Source organism: Peromyscus californicus, unplaced genomic scaffold, assembly GCF_007827085.1.
Source record: "Peromyscus californicus insignis strain IS unplaced genomic scaffold, ASM782708v3 Scaffold_1__1_contigs__length_55948999, whole genome shotgun sequence".
NCBI classification, from domain to species: Eukaryota; Metazoa; Chordata; class Mammalia; order Rodentia; family Cricetidae; genus Peromyscus; species Peromyscus californicus.
In genome coordinates, this window is record NW_026294492.1 from 37,499,958 (window position 1) to 37,521,680 (window position 21,723).

Genomic DNA, 21,723 nt, shown 5'->3' on the forward strand with positions numbered 1-21,723 from the left:
CCTGTTCTCATCATCTTGGGCCTGCAGTAGTTTGGCACCAGAGGGCTACCGTCATTTGGCTCAGAGGGTCGTAGTGTTGCAAACAGCTTCCTTCTCCTCGCCTCCTGCCTGCCCCTTCCATTTCTCTGGTACGTTCAGTGTGCTGATGATACAGAGACCCCTGCGTCTCCAGACATACACCTTGAGCCTTCCAGACTTTAGCTATCACTTCCTAATTTGGAATCACTGTGGCTCCATCTGTGATGGGATTGGGGTCAGGGTAGGGGTCCTTCAGGACCAGCACTGCCCTGTGTTTTCAGCCAAGCTGGCTTCATTTCTCCTGTCCATCTTTGGGCAGACCAGCTTGTGGGCTCTGAAGGAACGTGACCTTTGTTCACATCTAGTTAACTTTGAGGGAGGAAGGAGGAAAATGAAGTATCTCTGAGGGCTCGGTTGCCTGAGCCCTTTACCCGCTCCGGGTTTTAGGTGTGGCAATGGTGGTTTCTATTTGCTTTCTGCCAGTACAATCCAAGGGCTTTTTTATGGCTTATTAAACTTTTTAAAAATAAAAGCACCCGCTGCTCCCGGGCCAGGATATAGTGGCATATCTGGTTTTTGTTTTGCTGTATTTTGCCCTGGTATGGCAGGAATTAGGTGTTGGCTTTGGCGTCTTTCCCAAGGTGTAGGCTGTCTGGCTTGTGGGGAAGGGATATACCCCGTGTGCTGCAGCCTGGGCTCCGGGCTGTAGGCCCCAGAGCGAGAGACTAGCTTCCAGCTAGAGAGGAGGCATCTCAGGAGAAGGTTGGGTGTGTTCACTGCCAGTTCACCAAGCATGCACCAAACGCCCCCTGGGCTGACAGAACACAGACAGGGTAAAGGTGCATCTTCTACTGTCTGTGGCCGTGAAGGCAAGATGGCCCCCACAGAAGGGAGGCCACGGGCGGGGGAGGCAGAAGGCAGGTGGTTTTCCTGCATTGCGTCCTGGCAGCCCCACAGAAGTGACCTAAGGGAGGAGAGGTGTGCTTTGGCTCCTGGCGTGAGAGAGTGCAGCCTGTCACGGTAGGGATAGTGTGGCAGAGCAGCTTGGTTCATGGCAGCAGGGCTTGCTTGCTCACATTGTAGCTGGACTAAAATTGGGGCTAGGCTAGAATCCTGAAGGCCCAGCCCTAGTGGTCTGTGTCTGGCAGCTAGACCCCCTTTTGTAAAGGTTCCACAACCTCCGGATGGCACCAACAGCTGTAGCTAAAAGTTTTCTCTGGTCCCACCCAGCCCCATGGACCCCACAGCCACTTATAAAATAATCACTCAGAAGCTTATATTAATTAAAACTGCTCGGCCATTAGCTCAGGCCTACCACTGACAAGTTCCTACACTTAAACTCAGCCCATTTCTGTTAATCTATATGTCGCCACATGTTCCATAGCTTTACCTGTGTGCCATTACATGCTGCTCCTTGGGCAGCTCACTGGCATCTCTCCCCCGCCTTCTTCCTGTCTCTCTCTTTGAATTTCCCGCCTGCCTCTAAGCTGCCTTGCCATAGGCCAAAACTTTCTTTATCAACCAATCAGAGCAACAAATATTCACAGCGTACAGAAAGACATTCCCTCATTAACCTACTATCGAAAGTATTCAAACACATGAGCCCATGGAGGACAGTTCACATCCAATCCATAGCCCCTTTCCTCTGTTACTGAAGCCTTCCCTTGGAAGTAGTTAGGGGTGTGAGTGTAGATAGGGTTTAGGGAGTGCGTTTGAGAAGTCAGCATGCATCCTTGGACCTACCCTACCAGCAGGGTACACAACTGTAACTCAGCCATCAGGCGCTCAAGTGATAGGCAAGAGAAGAGGGCATTTGGAGATCCTTGGTGGATGCTGAGGGCAAGGAGGACGCCTAAGTGTTAAAGCCAGAGGACTGGCATCTGGTCTATTTTCTGGTACTTGTACCCAAGGGGTCTTAGAATGAATCTGTTCTCCCTGAGTTAGGTCTCTCACCTGTGGGCCTGGAGAAAGTGGGCTTACTAGGAGGATATTGTGAGCATCATAGCAAAGCCCTTTATCATATTTCATTTGTTTACTTCACATGGCTTCCCTATGAGCTAGGCTTTGTTGGTAATCCCATTTTCTTTTTTTGTTTGTTTGGATAAACTAGGATTTTGGTCTCTGTAAACATTTTGAGATATATCCTTCCAGTCTCTTTTCCTTACAGATTTTTATGGACCAGTCCATAAGCTATGCGTTGACATCTACTGTTAAAAGTTAATGTTGCAAGGTACAGTGGTGTTTGCCTACAATCCCAGCTGCTGGAGAGGCTGCGGCAGGAGATTTGCAAATTTGGGCAACCCTGTCTGAAAATTATTTTTAAAATATTTTGTGAGAGGCTAGAGAGATGGCTCAGTGGTTGAGAGCACTTGCTGCTCTTGCAGAGGTCCTTGAGTCTGTTCCAAGCACTCACATGGTGTTCACAACCACCCGTAACTCCAGTCCCAGGGGACCTGATGCCCTCTTCTGGTGCCCACAGGCACCAGGCATGCACCTACTACATGCAGGCAAAACATTCATATACAAAAAATAAAAAGAAATACATCTTTTAAAGAATGATGTTAAAGCTGGGAATGCAGCTCTGTTGGTAGAATGCTTCCCTAGTATATACAAAGGTTCGTGTTTGTTCCCCAGAACCACATAAGAGTAGGCATGGTGGTGGCACATCTTTGTAATCCTGCACTTGGAAGATGGAGCCAGGAGGACCAGAAGTTTATGGTCATCCCTGAGGCTAGCCTGCGCTACTTAAGACCAAAAGACAATATAAAAATTATGTTAAAAGGCGCACACACACACACACACACACACACACACACACACACACACACGGTAGTTTATATATTCAGTGGCTGAGTCATGCTTAGTTTATTCCCCAGTATCAGAGATACATAGGTTCATATATATCATAAAGATTCTAAGAGCTGAGCATGGTGTGCACGTTTGTAGTGTGGGCATTTGGGTTTTAGAGGCAAGAGGATCAGGGGCTCACGGCCATCCTCAGCTGCACAGCAAGATCGAGTTTGGGGTACCGAGACACTGTCTCAAACAAACAAACAATGAAAACACAAAGCATGCATTTTCGCATGGGTCACACAGTGCTGTGCAATCAGTCTCCAGAACTCTTTTTCTTGTAAAACTGAAACTCTGTGTTGGTTAAACAATACTTCCTCTTTTCTCTCCTACCCCTGGTGACCATCCTTTAATTTTTTTATTCTATGAATTTGAATTCACTTAATTATAATCTCATAGTATTTATCTTGTTTGTTTCTCTCTGTGTAGCTGGAACTCACTCTGTAGCCCAGGTTGGCCTCAGACTCACAGAGCTGCACCTGCCTCTGCCTCCCAAGTGCTGGGATTAAAGGTGTGCGCCACCACTGCCTGGAAGTTGCCCACTTTTGAATGTGATGTGATCTGTGACAACCGTTGCCCACCTGACCTTTAAGTTAAAGAAGAAATAGGGTTCCTTTTCTTCTATCCCACCACTCAGGGTGCCCACGCTTGGTAAACCCAAGATTAAACATCTTCTGTACATGCTGTGGGTGCTCTTTCGCTGGCAGAGTGGGTGAATGGAAAGGGAGTCTCTTAGCAAAAGAAGGCTCCTTTGCTCTGCACTTCTGTATCCAGGGCCCAGGGCTTCAAGGATCCAAGGGCGGGCCTTGTTGGAAGGCCTGCTGCAGGGATGTGATGAGTCATCTCAGACTGAAGGAGCTATGACCAGCCTGGTGCTAAGGCCAGGGCTGGGCCTGAAAAATATAGAGCTCCCGAGTTCCTTTCAAAGGGGCCTTTTCCTTGGCTTGTTGATGTTGTTTTCACAGAAAGTCCCCAGTGGGCACAGGAAGCAGGGCCAGGGAGCTGTTGGCTTCCTGCCCAGACCACAGGGTTGATCCACAACCACCAGGAACCTTTGAGGTGGGCTCAAGAGCTGCGTGTCTCCACTTGGACCTGGTGCTGTGTTACCCTTTGGCCACTTGTGTAGAAGAGGACTCACCAGGAGGAGGGGAGATCTCTCTCAGGGCTGGTGTAGGTTTCCAAACATTGTGGGCAGGAGGTTGGCCTCCTTAGCAGTTAGAGCCAAGGATTTCTGGCTCTGGGAACTTTATTGGTCTTAAGCATGTTGAAAGTTATCTTACAGGGGCTGGAGGAAGATGGCTCAGTGGTTAAGAGCACTGACTGCTCTTCCAGAGGACCCAGGTTCAATTCCCAGCAGCCACATGGTAGTTCTCAACCATCTGTAACTCCAGTCCCAGGGGATTCAGCACCCTCTCCTGGTGTCCCTGGATACCAGGCACACACATGGTATACAGACATACATGCTGGCAAAATGCCCATACACATAAAATACAAATAAATTTTTTTTAAAAAGAGAAAGGAAGTATCTTACAGAGGATCACCTCACTGAACATATCTGCTTGACTTCTTTTATTTCTTTTAAATATTTTTCATATAAAATTTCATATTTGTGAGCTCATATAGATCAAAGTGTATAATTTGATGATGTGGACTAGTGTGAATACCTCCATAGCCAACACCCTAGAAGCAGAAGATCCCCTCCACCCTAGAAGTTTTCCTAGCACCCCCTCCCAGCTGACCCGCACCACCATCCCCCGGGTGACCACCAATATAGTGAATGCCATGTAAGTGAAATCACATCGTATGCACTTTTTGATGGCTTGCTTCATTTGACTATTATAATTTATAAGAAATTAATCTGTGTATGTATGTGTATGTTCATGTGTGTCTATGTTTGTATGCATGTGTATTTCATGGCTGCGCATGTGTGTGTTCTGTAGATGCAGGTGCATGCCAGAGGACAGTTTTGTTTTGTTTTGTTTTTCCGAGACAGGGTTTCTCTGTGTAGCTTTGTGCCTTTTCTGGATCTCGCTCTGTAGACCAGGCTGGCCTCGAACTCACAGAGATCCACCTGCCTCTTCCTCCCGAGTGCTGGGATTCAAGGCGTGCGCCACCACCGCCCGGCCAGAGGACAGTCTTAAGTCTTATTCCTTAAAGGCCGTTTACTTTTCTCTGAGACAGGAGAGCCTCAGGGATCTGTCACAGTTTGGTAGGGAGTTCTTCAAGATGTGTTTTTTAAATGGAGGGTGGAGCCACTCCCTCCCGGGCACTATACGCGGCATGCCTGCCTTTGCTCATTTCTGTGGACTTTCTAAACAACAGGCTTTGAGCTGTCACCGGGCTGGAAGGACCCATCAGAAATAGCGTGGTGATTGCCGGGCGGTGGTGGCGCACGCCTTTAATCCCAGCACTCGGGAGGCAGAGGCAGGCAGATCTCTGTGAGTTCGAGGCCAGCCTGGACTACCAAGTGAGTTCCAGGAAAGGCGCAAAGCTACACAGCGAAACCCTGCCTCGAAAAAACCAAAAAAAAAAAAAAAAAAAAAAAAAAAAAAGAAATAGCGTGGTGACAAGCCAGGGTAAAGGTATATGAACAGGAGATGCTGGGGCTGGCGATGGAGAGTGTCGGCGGAGCTCCTGCCTAGAGCATGCCCGTCTGGGTTCCAACCCCTGAGCCACCCAAACAAAATCAAAAAACACGAAGTGGGAAATGCAGTTAACATTCTCTGCTGAGTCAGAGGGAGGGAAAATAAACACCCGGGATAGGGTATTAATTACTTTCCTCCTTGCTGAGACAGATCCTTGATGGAGAGGGTATTAGTTACTTTCCTCCTTGCTGAGACAGATCCTTGAAGGGAGAGGGTATTAGTTACTTTCCTCCTGGCTGAGACAGATCCTTGACCAAAGCACCTCAGGGAAGGAAGAGTTTATTCCATCCAGCTTCAGGTTTGAGTAGAAATTTGTGATGGCAAGGGCAGGAAGGCATTGCTGGTCACATGACACCCCCAGTCTGTTCTGTAACCCCAGCCCACAGAATGGTCCTGCCAACATTTGGGGTGGGTCTCCCTACCTCAATTTACCCAGTCCAGAAAAGCCTTTTGACAGACATGCTCAGAGGCATGGATAGTATCATCAACTTGCCCATCAATACTAAACATCACAGAGGGTCTCACAGAGGAGGTAGTTTTGCTTTGAGCTTACTAGAAACAGTGGGCTTAGAATTCTTGGAGAAGCATGGTGGCAGCTTTGCTTGGGAGCAGGGTGGGGGTGGGAGGTGCGGAGGATCGGGGGGATGCAATGGGGACAGTTGTAGCACAGGGAGGAAGGTGGAGGCCCCACATCAGTGTTCTCAATTCACCTTTGTAGGAGCCAGACCGTGGGAGACTTGGTCCAGCAGCCTGACCGAGAAGTGTGCAGAGGGAGCCCACTATAGCTCATCTCTGGGCAGCCCAAGGCCGCTGCCGTGGAGCAGATCCACTCTGTATCTCTCAGAGTTGGCCGTGTCCTGTCCCCTGGTGTTAGTGTTCTGGGCTGGTCTTCTTCAGCAGCTTTGTTCTTGTCCCACATTCTTGCACGATGACAAGAAGCACACCTCGGGAGGGAGGTCTGGGCCAGCCGTGGAAGAGGTCGTGGAGCCTGCCTCCTGCCTCTTTTTTCGGTTCCTCCCCCTTCCTTGGTCCTGCAGAGTGGAGAGCTTTCTGCTGCTCTCCACAGTGAGTCACTTGGCAGATGCCACGTTGACACTCAGTGACCTGGGTAACTTTGTGTTGAGCAATGGCCTTCACATTCTGTGCCTACCTTCCCCCAGGCTGAGGTTCCTGGCCTTTGGACACGGTCACACCCCAGCCTGGCAAGAGAGCAAGGTCACTGAATCTGTATATGTTGATATTGTAGCCAAGAAAAACAACGCTAAGTCCTTTCCTTGTATTTGCAGAGCACTTTGTACCCTGTCGGCCATGATTGGGCTTCTTTTTCCACCCAGACAGCCCATGCTTGTCTGGTACCTACTGTGTGCCAGGTGGGGGACAGTGAACCCCATTAAGCTGGTGCTGGAGGGGCTGGAGAGATGGCTCAGAGGTTAAGAGCACTGGGCTGTTCTTCTAGAGGACCAAGGTTCAATTCCCAGCACCCACATGGCAGCTCACAACTGTCTGTAACTCTAGTTCCAGGGGGTCTGACACCTTCACACCAATGCACATAAAATAAATTAAATTTAAATAAATTATTATTATTTTTTAAAAAGCCGGTACTAGAAAGAGCCTACCAATCTATTTTGGCGAGCAATGAAAAATGAGTTAAGTGCGACATGAGAAGTATAAGCCAGGACCGAGAGGAGAGAATAGTTGGTTTGTCTGGAAGGACCTCGTAGAGGAGGTGGCATTCAGTAGATCAGGAGATGATCAGTAACTCCGTGGACTTGGTGAGGTGGTGAAATCCAGGTGGGGAGAACAACTTGGGCAAGCCAGGATGGCATCCCGGGCAGGTGGGAGCAGGAGGTTGGGATGGATGAAGCAGGTGGGGTAAGAAGAATCAGAAAGATGATCAGGATAGATCTTGGCAGGCCTGGGGTGAAGCAACCCTAGTTTAGACTTTCTCTGTAGCAAGAAGCACCCCTGGGGACTTTGGAAAGGTCCCTTGGAAACAGTGTGCAGTTCAGGTTAGAGTGAGGCAAGACCTCAGGTAGAGCAGGCTGCTGAGGCCACCCACCGGAGAGATGCAGCCTGCAGAAGGGGCGGGAGGATCAGCTAGTTGAGGCTTAGAGGACTGTGTTCTTGATCCTTTCCATGAATAAGTTATCAGTGTCCGTGACACACAAGGTGGTTCTGCCTCTTGGGAGACCCTGGTTCCAAGGGGCAGCGTTCTCTAGTCAGGTCTAGGTTATCTGCAAGTCACAGAAATAGTTCAATGAACTGACTCTGACAAAGCAAAGTAAGAAGGAAAAAGGACGTATGTGGGTAGGTGGGTGGATGTTGGCTCGTACATGGACACTTCTAGGAGGTGGAGCTGAGAAGGTAGCGTCCTGGCGGCCCAACACTGTATTTTGGAATCTGCACTTTTCCAATCATTATTCTATGTGGACTTTTTCTCTCCCCAACCCCCAATATATCTAACAATGCTTTTCCTCCTTTGTCTTTTGCAGATTGGTTTAGTAACTCTTGTCTGGTCCTTGCAGCTATATGCTTACTAATTGAAAGACATTTTAAACTGCGGTAAAGAAAATGGCGTGGCATAAAATTAATCATTTTAATGTATGCATTTGAGTAGTGTCATTTAAATTTACTCTGTGTGGACATTATTTTGTTTGTTTGGTTTGTTTTTTTTCTTTTCTTGATATGAGGTCCTAGTAAGTTGTCTTAGGTAGCCGTCAAATTCATGATCCTCCTGCCTCAGCCTCCCGAATGCTAACATCATAAGCATGTGTCACCAAGTCTGGCTAGATATTAAAAGTTTTTTTATAGATTTATTTTTTTATGATTTTATGTGTATGGATGTTTTGCCTGCATGTATGTCTATGTACTATGTGCATGTCTGGTGCCCACTGAGGTAAGAAGAGGGCATTGGCTCCCCTGGGACTGGAGTTACAGAAGCTTGTGAGATGCCAGACAGGTGCTAGGAATCGAACCTCGGGCTTTTGGAAGAGCAACAAATGTTCTTAACCGCCGAGCCAACTCTCCAGCCCTGGAACATTTTTTAAGGCAGACTTTTCTCTAGCATTTCCAGGTGAGCCTCTGGCACCAGCTTAACAATGCCGGTGAAGTGAGTAGCACTTATGAGACCGTTTCTATTGGCCCGTATTGGGCCATGTTGGCACCCTTAGCTTGTCACCTCTGACCACAATGGCGGGTGGTCAGAGGAAAAGCGGGGTGCTGCTGCTGCTGAAAGACAAGGCCAGAGCAGCAGGTATCCACTGCAAGCAGGTAGCTCATCACACAGATAACTCCCCGGCGGTGAATGGTCGGCTCCTGGGGCTGACTTTGTACTGCAAGGCTGGGCAGGGCTGGCACAGTAAGACTCACCATGTGGGGCCCCGGTGCCTTTTCTTGCTTGCTCCCGGCTGCTAACACCACTGTTGCTTCAGCTTACCCCCTCCCCTCCATGGACCTCGGCCTCCCACTGACTGCTCCAAACCATGCATCCCCTCTGATGCGCCTACCCCGTGCCCGTGGGAAGGGCCTGGAGTACGGGGGCCCAAGCAGGGCAGGTCTGAGGCTCTCTGTTTCTCCCTGCAGGCCTCTCCCTGGAACGTCTGCCCAACTCCATCGCCTCCCACATCCGCCTGACTGAGCGGGAGGAGGAAGTGGTTGCTTGTTTTGAGAGGGCCTCCTGGGTGGCTCAGGTGTTCCTGCAGGAGCTGGAGAAGGTGAGCTGGGGTAGGAGTACTATGCAAATAGCTCCTCCTTCTTGAACACAAACCTCCTTGGTCCTCCTGGATATTAGAAGAAAGCGCCTCCTCTCCAGACTCGCTACTTCTTTGGTTGGAGAACTCATTACGGTGCAACGGTTCTGTTAGGAACTCTACCTCAGAGACCTTTAATAAATAAGTGGGTCCAATAAATAAGTGGGTCCATGTCACACTCGAGGGAGCAGGAACCCCAGGGTGAGCTGAACGTGCAGGGCCAGATGTGACAATGCCTGTTTGTATCTATTCACTTGATCACCCCCGACAACAACCCTCGGTCAGAGGTGTCACGCCTCTGCGGCCCTGTAGTAAATGAAGTTTAGCGAGATCAAACCACTGGTCTCTTGGGCATAACACAGGGTCAGGCTGATTCTTGCCATCCTTCATCCTTCCCTGCTGTCTGGCACCTCGGGAGAGCTTTGCTGAGCTTCCAGGGAAGATGGGCTGTGGTCCTCATTCTCCAAGTCTTTCAGAGGTGGACAGAGGCAGCCAGCAGGATTTGAACAAGTTCCCAGAGCCACAGCCCACCTTCCCAGGGCGGGCCTGTCTTAACGGTACACAGGGCATCAACCCCCACCCAGTATGCCTCGCGGAGGAGCTCAGCTCCTCCCCGCATGAAGGACCTACTTTCACATCATGCAGTGCTGAGGAATTTATATACATTCTGTCACTTAACCCTCTCCATGGGGGATGAAACAGGTGCTGCTACAATTCCCACTTTAAAGAGGGTCAAGATTAGAGAGACAGTACACAGCCTCCCAAGTTCATGCAGCCAATGAGTAGTGTTGGCAGGAACGCCAGGGCAGAATCTCTAACACCTGTGCACATCTCTGTGGCGCGCAAGGAGAAATTATGCTTTGTAGATATTTAGTCGAGGTGAGATGGAAGGTTCTATTTTGCTTGTTTGTTTTTTTTTGGGGGGGGGGTTTGGTTTGGTTCCCCCCACCCCTTTGAGACAGGGTTTCTCTGTGTAGCCCTGGCTGTCCTGGAACTCGCTCTGTAGAGAAAGCTGGCCTCGAACTCATAGAGATCCACCTGCCTCTGCCTCCCTAGTGCTGGGATTAAAGGCAGGCCCCACCACTGTTTGGCAGGTGGAAGGTTAGTGGCTTTTTGGTTTTTTTTTTAGATTTATTTATTTATTTATTTATTTATTTATTTATTTATTTTTTGGTTTTTCGAGACAGGGTTTCTCTGTGTAGCTTTGCGCCTTTCCTGGGACTCACTACTCACTTGGTAGCCCAGGCTGGCCTTGAACTCACAGAGATCCGCCTGGCTCTGCCTCCCGAGTGCTGGGATTAAAGGCGTGCACCACCACCGCCCGGTTTATTTATTATGTATACAGTATTCTGCCTGCATGTGTCCCTGAAGGCCAGAAGAGGGCACCAGATCTCATTACAAGTGGTTGTGAGCCACCATGTGGTTGCCGGGAATTGAACTCAGGACCTCTGGAAGAGCAGTCGGTGCTCTTAACCACTGAGCCATCTCTCCAGCCCGATGGAAGGTTCTTTAACCAGAGTGAGTTAGAGTTAGTTCGCAAAGGAAGGGGAGCTGAGAGCCATAACAGTCCAGAAGATACCTAAAATATCCTTTGCTGTGTAAATCAGCTGCCACCCATTCTCATAATGGGTCCTTCCAGAGCAGTCCACCTTGGGCCATCAAGTCATTAATCAAGGGATTTTTTTTTTTTACCTCGTTGCTATTGACTTTTGGGTCTGGCATCTTCTTTGCTATGAGGGCCAGCCTAGTATTATATGATGTTAGCAGCTCACACCCCGAAGTGGAACAACCGGATGGTCTCTGAGGGTCAGATCGCCCCGGCCCTGGAGCCTCTGGCTTGGTTGGCTATCAAGAAAAGAGGAAATTATAATCAGAACTCAGCACCCATTTCTGGCAGAGGCTGCTTAGAGATTTGGTTGGGTGGACTCTCACCAAGGTCCTTCGGGTCATTGATGGACAGCTATGGCAGGAGATCTTTACATTTCTCTTTTCCATAGAAGTCTGCTCCGAGCCATGTGCTTTTCAGATGTAAAGAGCACCTGGTGTCCTGTCAGGCCTCTGAGCTCTTAGATGACCACTGTACCTCTACTCTTCCTCCTCAGACCTCAAACAACAGCACATCAAGGCACCTAAAAGGCAGTCCCTCAGTTGACTATGAACTCACTTATTTCTTGGAAGCCGCCCTCCAGAGTGCATATGTGAAGAACCTGAAGAAAGGGTAGGTGACTGCTGGCCCGGGAAGCCCTGGATGTTCCTCTCTGGGTCTGGGCTTTCCACACCTGCCTCACTCTGTTCTCGCTGGGCCTGTGCGTGCATATATGTGTGTGCTTGCGCGTGCGTGCGTGCGCACTCTCCTAGAGAATTGCATAGAGCTGGCTTGCTTAGGTCATGCCCACGTCAGATGGAGTGTTCAGAGGATCAAGTTGTACACGCATTTGCAGCAGTAAAGCCTGGGTGTGCACAGGAGGAGCCCAGGCAGGCATGGATGGAGAGCCAGGAGTGGTTCTCCTCAGAGGGACCAATGGCAGCCCAAGGCCTAGGAGCTGGTGCTGAGGGCAAGGGGCTTGCCAGCCAGCACTGGCCTGGTGGTGCTCACTGGGAAGTTATAGGCAAAGCTATTTCCTTTTCCTTAGCCCGCTTCAGTTTTCAATGGATCATGAGGCATGAAAGATGGTGAAAGTAAAATCTCTCATCCTTTTGGGGAGCCATCATCAGAGGGAGCAGGAAGCTTGCATTCCTGTGCATTACCTTGGGGGCCCCAGAATGTCAGTCTTCATCATCTGTTTCTATGACCAGTGAGGTGGTGGCGGTGTTCTATGCCAAGCCGGGGAGTGGTGCTTTCTGGTGTGCGGTGGGTGATCATTGTAAGGAAGGAAGCTAGAGCATCAGAGGGTGCCCTGCAAGCAGGCATGACTCAGAGGTGGCCCTGCAGGCTGCCATCCAGGTGGAGCTAGGAGTTCCTGGCTGCCTGCGCAGCAGAGATTTAGGGCTCCCTCAGCTCCTTCCTTTGAACCATTACAGTCCCCTCTGGACATTGTGGATTGGGGCTGGAGGATGTCACTGAGTGCATGCAGCCTGTCCCCATGGAAGAGGGGCATGTCATGTGTCTCACCTCCCCTCACTCATCCTCACAGCCAGCCAGTAGATGGGGTTAGGAAGATATTACTTCCTTCTCAAGGTGGCCAAGGGTCAGATCCGGGTCACATGGCTTCCTTTTGGTATGATATGTGACTTCATTCTTTTTATTTAACCTGCATTTGAGTAGATAATTCCTGCATATCACATCTGTTTAGTTAGAAAACCAAACACTACGTTTTCTCTACTTCTGTCCTCAACACAGACCACATCTGTGATGTGGGGTTTCCTCCACCCACAACGACTTCAATAGCCCTTACAATTCAGATCAATCTTGACATTAACCAACAGGCTCAGAGCCGTAAGACTCCCCATCCATCACTCTAGATGCTACTCGTGAAGAACAGGTGCCAGGTTACCCACTTGGCAGCAAACCACAGCTTCCATGATCTGTTCTCGGGTTCGGTGATTTGCTAGACCAGTCCGCAGACATAAGGAGTGGTTCATCTCCTAGATTACCTTTCACACAGCGAGGAGGAGATGCACTAGCCGGCCTCGGAGGCTCCATGCCACCTCAACGAGCCACCCTCTGTGTGTCCTGCAGCCTGAAAGCTCCCTAGACCCAGAACCTTTGGATGTTCTGCTGTGACGCCAGCATCCTGACAGGTGCTCCCTTATGGTTGATACCCACAATGCTTTGCGGCAGGCATAGCCCTTCCCGCTATTTCACAAGCAAGAGAAACAGGTTTGGAGAGCTTGGGAACTTGCCCATGGTCACTCACACGGGCTCTGGCAGCAGAGTGTGGATTCACTCCCAAGGGTGGTGGCTCTAGGGCTTTACTTCCTGCTCTGGTGCCCTGCCAGGCATGAGGACTGTACAGAGGTAAACTGTTTCCACCTGGGACCCCTTTAATCCTGTTCAGGAATTCGTGCAGTATCCCTGTCTCATCAAGGGGGGGAGGGGGAGAGGGCTATAGGTCTTCCCAAGGCCCAGGCCGCATGCTTACCTACATCTCTCGCAGCTGCTTCTACCTCATGGAGCCAAGCTCCAAAATCTGGGAAAGGACTCTACTTTTGTTCCAGGCACTGAAGACAGAGTTCAGAGGCATCCCACATCCTGAAAAGTGATATAGCTCTGACTGTACAGGGATGTTTGGTTGAACAGGGATACCCTTGGATAGAAACACTGACCCCCCCTGCTGTACCAGAGGCCCAGGGCACTTGGAGCACCCATACACCAAGTGATACCTACAAACAAGGGTTTCAGATCAAATAAGGTCTTGAGAACTTTACAGCCTTTGCCTCCTCCCAGAGGTCTACCACCTGCTCTGTTTGGTCTCGTGTCAAGAGTCTACGTCTTTCAACCCATTGTTTCCCAAGCTTATGTGGCCAGAACCCTTTCCCAGAGGTTGGCTGTCCCTGATTCCTGTGAGTCTCTACCTAGGGCCTGGCTAAAGCCTGCTGTTCCCAGCTGCAGGCCATGGTCATTGGGTGTCTGTGTCCACCTAGCCCTGGGTTGACTTGAGGAGTAGTGAACTCAGCCATATTCCCCTCCACCCCAACAGGAGACAACTTCATGAGAATGAAAGGCAGCCAGGAACACAAGGGGCTCACAGCTACAAGCAGCATGTACTTTAGCATTTTGTTGTTTTCAGAAGGAGGAAAATAAATCTATACCTGTATGTGTAGATGGAATTTTCTGTCCCACGAGCCACTCCCTAAGTAACCACACAGAGACTTATTTAATGCGAGAAATCCACAGAGTCTGCTTAAAGGGTGAAGGAATTTATTGGGGGGAAAACTCACTACAGCATGGGAAATTTATCATAGGGTCCTGGAAAGCTGAGGTACAGTCCAACACTGTTCTGCCGCGGAGATGGTCCACACCATCCCAGCCCATGAGTGAGAAAAGAGAGGGGCCTATGTGGTCTCAGGTCTTAAGGGTAGCCCCAAGCCACACCCCGGGGGCAGGTACTTCAAGGTCATAGGTAGGTAGGACAGTTTCCTGTTACATCTCTCGGGGCGGTGTTACAAAGTCATAGACAGAACAACTGTCTACTACACTTATTATTAATTATAAATGCTTGGCCGATAGCTTAGGCTTGTCTCTAGCCAGCTCTTACAACTTAAATTAACCCATTTCTGTTAATCCATATGCTACCCAGAGGCTCATTCCCCTCGTCCATGAACTTCCCGTGTTATTTCTTTTATGTCTGCCTCATGACTTTCCTGACTCCCTGACTCCGCCTTTCCTTCTTCCCAGCGCTCTCTCTGCCCCAAAAATCCTGCCTAGGCATCGGCCAATCAGCTTTTTGTTAATAATGATAGCAACACATCTTCACAGTGTACAGAAGGATTATTCCACAGCATATATGTGTTAGCAAACACATACAATAGACCTCAAAATGTCCCTTGTGATTATCCAGAGCCAAGGCCACAGGTTTTCTCTGCCAGCGAGAGGCTGAAGATTGAGTTGATCACCAGTTTTGACCCATTATGCTTGTTTAATGGCTTCCATAAAAACCACCACCCTTGGGAGCCAATCCACAAGCTTCTGCCAGAGCTTGTGTGACCATGAGCATGCCCCTCTCCAAACCTGTTTCCCTGGCTTGTGAAATATCGGGGAGGACCATGCCTGCCTCACAGCATTGTGGGTATTAAACCACAAATGAACACCTGCCAGAATGCTGGGGTCAGAACTGCTACAACCATGAAAACCAGGAACATTGTCAGCTGTTTTTAGTGATTTTTTTCATTCAGTTAATGATTGAAGAGGCTGTTGGCCTAGGTATAAATTTTGCACCCTTTTCTTATTTTAGTCTCTTGAGTACAAGGCCAGGCAGCGTTGGTATCCTCATTTAACCACAGACATGTGGATCTGAAAGTCCAGAAAGCCCAGGCAGCTCACTGCTCTGGGTGGGCTGCCCAGGCCACCTGTGGCTATGGAGGGCCCCAGAGTGCACACAGAGGCACTGGGGAGCCCAGCTGTCTCCGCCCACCGCCACGTGTTTTGATATTTTTGGGGTCCTTTTTCAGTTGCGGATCATTGTTTCAGAGACAGTGGTGTAGCGATCTGGTTCCTGTTTTGACTGTCTAGAGATTATAGTTTGGGTGCCATTGTCCTGGCCTTCCTGGCCTTGCTGCATCCGGGATGCCATCTGACATCCCTCCCCTCAGGAGCCTCTCCAGTTGCTAGTGAGAAGTTCTCATGCGCAAGAAAAGATGATAGCACCTTCAGATCCCTGCCTTGGAGCTTCGAGGGAAGGTCGGGGTCATTTGTTTAAGGTTGTCAGCCCCTTATGAAGCCCCGTGGGAACCTGCAGAGCAGATCGGCTGTCGCCAGTTTCCGTAAGCAAAGCTGTCATTATATCAGCCACACTCATTCGTTCATTCGTGAACTGTCTCTGCACAGACCTAAGAGCAAACTTCTATTTACCATCTTTTTTTTTGGGGGGGGGGGGGGCGGGGGCGGGGGCGGTGTGTTTCAAGACAGAGTCTCACTACGTAGCCCTGGTTGTCCTGGAACTCGCTCTGTAGACCAGGCTGGCCTCGAACTCACAGAGAGCCTCCTGCCTCTGCCTCCTGAGTGCACCACTACACTGGGCTTATATTTACCATCTATGCTTTATAGAAAACTTTGCTGACCCCTGCTGTAGAGTTTAGAAGCCTCCAGGATCCTGCAGGACACAATGAAAGAGAGGATGTTCTTAGGTATGCAGGTCTTGTGGAATAAAATCTGCAGGGCAGGGACAGTCCTAATTTCAATATTCTCTTTCCAACCATTCATTTAGTGAATAATCCTTATAATAATCTGTGCCACTTAACTCCATTCGGATTTCCCACCGGACACTTGTTAAGTGCTTTGCTTGCATATTTTAGTCCTCCCAACAGCTCTCTGAGATCATAGTTAGCATCTCTACTTCGCATATGGGAAACTGAGGCAGAGAACAGATGTGACTTTGTCTCGGCTGGGGCCAAGATGACACAGGTGAGATCCGTCTGATTTGTATTTGGAGCCGGCATCCCTTTTGAACTCTGTGAGGATGATCTTGAACTCCCGATCTTTCCATGTCCACATTCCGAGTGCTGGCCTGAGCGGGTGTGTGCCACGCAGCCAGTTTATGTGCTGCTGGGATCGAACCCATAGCGTCGTGTGTGCTGAATGAGGTCTGCAGCAACCGCGCTGCATCCACAGCCCGCAGCTGGCACTCTTAAAGGCAGGCTGCACCTCTCATAGCGGAAGTCCTCTTACTGAACTCACCCCACCCTCCCAGTGCCTGCAGCTTCGCGGTGGTTTCCCAGAGCCTGGTCATGCTCCGCTGATGCTGCAGCTGGGCGTCTGATGGGAAAAGTCAGTGGGCCCTAGAGAAAGTCATGAGGGGACTGGAAATGCGGGGCTGTGGTTTCCTTACTCTGTCTCTACACCCTCAACTCTTTGTCCTCTGATTATCATCCAGTGAGAGGGAAGGAATAGGCTTAATCTGGCTGGGGAGGTGCTGCTGTTACCCGCCCCCCCCCCCCCCAGCACACACACCATGCTGCTCCTCTCCCCCTCCACATTTTCAGCAGGTGTAGAGAGGTCAGCCAGGAGGGAAGGAGAGAGAACTGTTGGTTATCAGGCATCTGGTAGGTGCCAGCCTGGATCATGTGCCTGGTAGATACACCTCTGAAGAAGGTCACGTGGCCCTACTTCACTCCTGAGGGACAGGAGTCATTGGCTCAACCACACCCACTAAGACTCTAGGACAGGACTGAGTGCCCTTCAGCCCTACCCCCACTTTCCGAGGTTTGGGGTGCAGAAAGGCATTCTGGCCGTCCGGGGACTGTGTAAAGGGCTGTGCCCTGATTTGGTAATCAGGGCCCCGGAGTGGATCTTCGGTGCACTAACTTGGTTCCTTCTGCCCCTCTGTGACTCGGTCACATGATCAGAGGGTGGCTCTGGCTGCAGGCCCTCCCTCCTCTCTGTACCACACCCAAGCTGCCTGTTTGCTCCCGTCCGCATCCTGCACACCCAAACAGGAAAATTGTGAGTGAGAGTGTGTGCGAGGTACCCCCGGCAGGTGGAAGCATTGACTTGCCAAGGCTCCCTGGAAAAAGGGCAAGTCAGTTCAGATGTTTTTCTGTCCCACGTAACTCAGCTCCCATCTCCTCATCACGTCTCCCCCCCGAAGCACGCATTTCAGTCCCAGAAGCCAAGACCCGGGCTCCACCCTAGCCACAGCACATAAAGAGGAATGGAAATTAATCATCACGTCTTGCCAAGTAAACAGCTCAAGCGTTTAACGTCTGAGTGTGGGTAGAAGTCCACGGGACATATGGCAGTTACTCAGCCCCCTGTCAGCCATGGCCTCTGAGTTACAGACATATTTAAAGCAGGTCTTGCAGTGCTCTGGGCCCACCTGGGTCACAGATTGTTTCTCAGAACCCTTTCTCATACTAGTAGCTAAGGTTTGCTGAGTGCATGACAGGCAGAAGGGTGTTGCCCTTCTGTGTGATCCAGTGAAGGAGGAACAGATACAGTCCCCATGTCACCAAGGAAAAGAGGAAGAAAGGGTCTCGTCGGAAGTCCTAGGCCATTGGGTGGCAAAGCCTTGGAAGCAGGCATATCCCCTGAGTTCATCCAACCCCTCCACCTACGGCTTTGCTCATTTCATAATCCTGACCCAGCACAGCCTGCCCACAGTAGGGCTGCATCAGCGACCTTTGGAATCACATGTTGTTGTCCTTTGGTCACAGTTGTATCCTCGTTTGGGAATCACCGGCTCTAATTTTGTTCTTCCACAAGTGTGTTAGTCTCTTTAGCCCAAAATTTCTCTGCCTTAACACCGTTTTGTTTCTGTTTTGCATTAGTTTTGGAGACTGTCTGGGCCATGGTAGGTTTTCATCAACATCCCTATCTCTGGCCTTTTACCCATGAGATTCCAGAAGCACCCCCACCAAGAATGACAACCAAAAGTATGTCCACAGGCATTCACTGGAGCGCTGGGGTGGAAGGACAGACAGCCCCCAGGTTGAGAACCATTGTCTTAGCTTAAAGTGCAGAAGTTCTATGGTGGCAGGGTTACATTGCAGCGGAATAAATTACAGCCCTGCACGTCTGAGTTTGTGGGGTCCTTGAAAAGTAAGAGACAACCTTGTCAGTGGGCAAGAGGGTTCCAGACCAGTGGAGGAACAGGACTAAGGTCATGAGACAGCCCAGAAACCAGCCAAAGAGCCCCCAGTACCCGCTGTGTGTAATAAGTCTTTCTCTGTCCTGCCAGCCAGCTCCCAAATAATGACACAGAGACTTATTATTTATGAAAGCTTGGCCTTTGGCTTAGGATTGTCTCAATTAACCCAGTTATATTAATCTATGTTCTGCCATGTGGTATTACCTCTCTTCCATCTTGCACCTCCTGTTTCCTCCCTGTGTCTGGCTGGTGACTCTGCCTTTTTTCTTCCCAGAGTCCTCTCTGTCCCCGGAAGTCCTGCCTAACCTCTTCCTGCCTAGCTATTGGCCATTCAGCTCTTTATTAAACCAATCAGAAAGCGCCTTAGCAAAGACACATCTTCACAGTGTAAACAAATAGTCTGCAACAGCTGTGGTTGGACCTGTGGACAGGTTTAGGCATCGCCATAGAGGTCCAGGAGTGGGCTGCTGCCTGGGATGGGGTGGCTGCGGTGTGTGGGGCCAGCTGTGGTGCCGCTCTGTGTTTGAGGTTGGTTCTTTTAGGGGAGCCCAGCTGTCCTGGAGGAGGAGCCTCGGCTGAGAATGGGGTGGGGCCAGACCAAGCAGTGTCTACTGGCCCCACAAAACACCCACCTCAGCAGAGTCTACCCCTGCCCAGCCAAGGACTTGATATTATTCCTGAGACTGATCTTGTCCACTGCGCACAGTGGGTGTCATTCACTTGATCCCTACAGTTTCTTATTCCGAGCCTCCAGAAGCCGAGGCCTCTTTCTGGCTAAGTCTGAGACCCGTGCCCAGTTAGTTACTCATGTGTCTGAGTGACATTCACTTTTTCCAGGGGCCTTGCCCTCTTTATTTGGCAGCTAATCCCTCCCAGTGACTCCTGATCTTTGTGCTATGGTGATATTGCTCCTAACTAACTGAGCTAAATTAGAAAGCCCTAACCTAAAAAGGCCCTGAGAACAGGATGGGGGCCAGGAAGCTGGGGCCCTTCACTTCCCAGCCTCAGCCACTAGAGGGCAGGCGTGGATTCCAGTTGGAGCCTGGCCTCAGGCAGTTTTGTGGCAGCTGGGCCTCCCGGAGGAGGCACCTTTCTGAACCCTGGAGGAGGGCACTGATGGCCAGCTGGACCCAGAATTCTGCCTGTAGAGGAGGCTCAGGAAGGAGCTTGGGTCTGCACAGAGCAGCTTCGGGGGTGAGGCAGCAGAGGACGGTGAGGTGGGCAAGGTAGTGTGCACTGTGAGCCAAGAAAGCTCATGTCCCTCCCTGTCAGTGCTCTGACCACGAGAGGACTGAGGGCCCCGGGCACCTGCCAAGAACAGGAACTGGAGCCAACTCTGCTCCTTCACGCATCGTGGGCAAAGGGCCATTTTCTCTTTGGGTTGGTATTTCCCCTTCCTTCTGCCTAGAGCTGGCAGAACCCATGCTCTGCTCAGGGTTGGGGTGAGTTTGAGCCGGGGGCTGGGGGGCTGTGTGCTTTATGCTTACTTTTTCTAATGCATTGTTTTAATGACCAAGGCAATGTGTACCTTACACTGCATCCCAACCAAGAGAGAAAGGAGTGTTTTCCAAGGGAGTCATCTTACTTCCGCCCCTGGCTAGGTGGCTCCTTTAGTCCTGTAATCAATCAATCAATCAATCAATCAGCCAATCCCCTCCTCCCAATTTGCCCTACCTTGTCTGCCAGGTGCTAATCTGAAAGCAAGGTGCCACTTTAGATTATTGGCAATAATGTCTCGTTCTCAGCAGCCACGTGCATACATGTACCTGCAGGGCCTAGAGGCAGGCGGAGGGATACATGTACCTGCAGGGCCTGGTGGTGGGTGGAGAGATACATGTACCTGCAGGGCCTGGCGGTGGGTGGAGGGATAAATGTATCTGCAGGGCCTGGCGGTGGAGGGGGACAGGGTTGTCATCAGGTTTCAGGGACCTGAAAGGCTCAACACCAAAGCCTGTGCTGTGTCCCCCAGCATTCTGGGTTGGTGCTCTGCTCTGGGGGCACAGACCTCTCTCAAGGCACATCTCTTCTTTGTTGTCTGTGCCCACTTCCCCAGCCTTCCCCAGCTCGTTGGAAAAGAAAGCTCACTGTCTGGGAGAACTCCACGCCTGACACCTTCTGTCTTCCATGCCCAGCCTGACTCGGAAGGTGGAAATTGTTTGTCTTTGAGGCAGATGACTTGGGTCTTTGGTGAAAATGAACAGCTTGAGTAACCGTTGGCCTTCACCTGACCTTGTCCTCAGTGGCTGGGGACTGCCCCTTGTCATGCTCTTCCGGGTACTTGCCTGGAAACCTCTCGTTTATAGGGCCAGCCCTCAAATGGGGACTTAGAGTTAGGGTTGTATGTACCAGTACTTTCTCAAACAATTCTAATTTATCATTTTATTTCAAATCAACACCCTCATCATTAAGTACCTACTGTGTGCAGAACCCTTTTGACGATTCCCGGGGAATCAAGAACGGTTAGTTTAACTGATGGCAGATGCCTTATATGCAAGGCCATGGAGGAGCTGTTCATTCACTCAGTCTCCCTTCATTTACGCCACAGTGACTTACGGGCTGCCGGTTGCAAACAGGGCAGCCGACCAGGTATTTAGCATGCAAAGGCACTTTGTAATGACACAATGAACTGAGTCCCAGGAGTTCTGGAGCTCAAAAGGCCAGGAGAGGAAAGAGTGAGTATGTAGGTGGGAAGACAGATGTTGTCTTCCTCCAGGGTCTCAGACCTGAAAGGGCTGTGTCAGCCGATGGCCTTGGGCAGGTAATGCCCAGAAAGACAAGCACCTTCCAGGCTTTAGTTCCCCACCAGAAGGGGTTAGGGTGGAGTATTTTATTACATTAGTTATATTTGATGGTGTTGGAATGGATTACAGGGCCACTTACATGCTTAGCAAGTGCTCTACCACTGAGTTACAGCCTATGTCGCAATGGTAATTTATTTTCCTTTTTTAAAAAACAATAATAAATTAATTAATTTGAGACAGAGTTTTCTGTGTGTAGACTTGGCTTGCCTAGATCTCACTCTTGTAGACCAGGCTGGCCTCGAACTCACAGAGATCCACCTGCCTCTGCCTCCCAAATGCTGGGATTAAAGGTGTGCTCCACCACTGGTCCCAATGGTCATCTCTTAAGGACATTGAGTCACACGTTCTGTTTAGACTGGCGTGATGTAGTCTTGTAAAAAATTGTGAAGCCTGAACACGGTCAAGGGCTTTGGAA

General features: G+C 50.1%; 1 protein-coding gene across 6 annotated transcripts in view; it reads left to right on the plus strand.

Annotated features, from left to right (window-relative positions):
- Ttc7a (tetratricopeptide repeat domain 7A) overlaps positions 1-21,723 on the plus strand; it is a 111,210-nt gene that overhangs the window by 17,387 nt on the left and 72,100 nt on the right. For 3 of the 6 annotated variants that reach the window (XM_052746503.1, XM_052746504.1, XM_052746505.1), the window contains 2 exons: positions 9,096-9,226; positions 11,365-11,480. In XM_052746503.1, the coding sequence (XP_052602463.1) occupies positions 9,096-9,226; positions 11,365-11,480 (247 nt within the window). Of the gene's footprint in view, positions 1-9,095; positions 9,227-11,364; positions 11,481-16,901; positions 19,734-21,723 lie in introns of those variants that run through there. The other 3 variants (XM_052746506.1, XM_052746507.1, XM_052746508.1) reach the window with 3 other exon arrangements.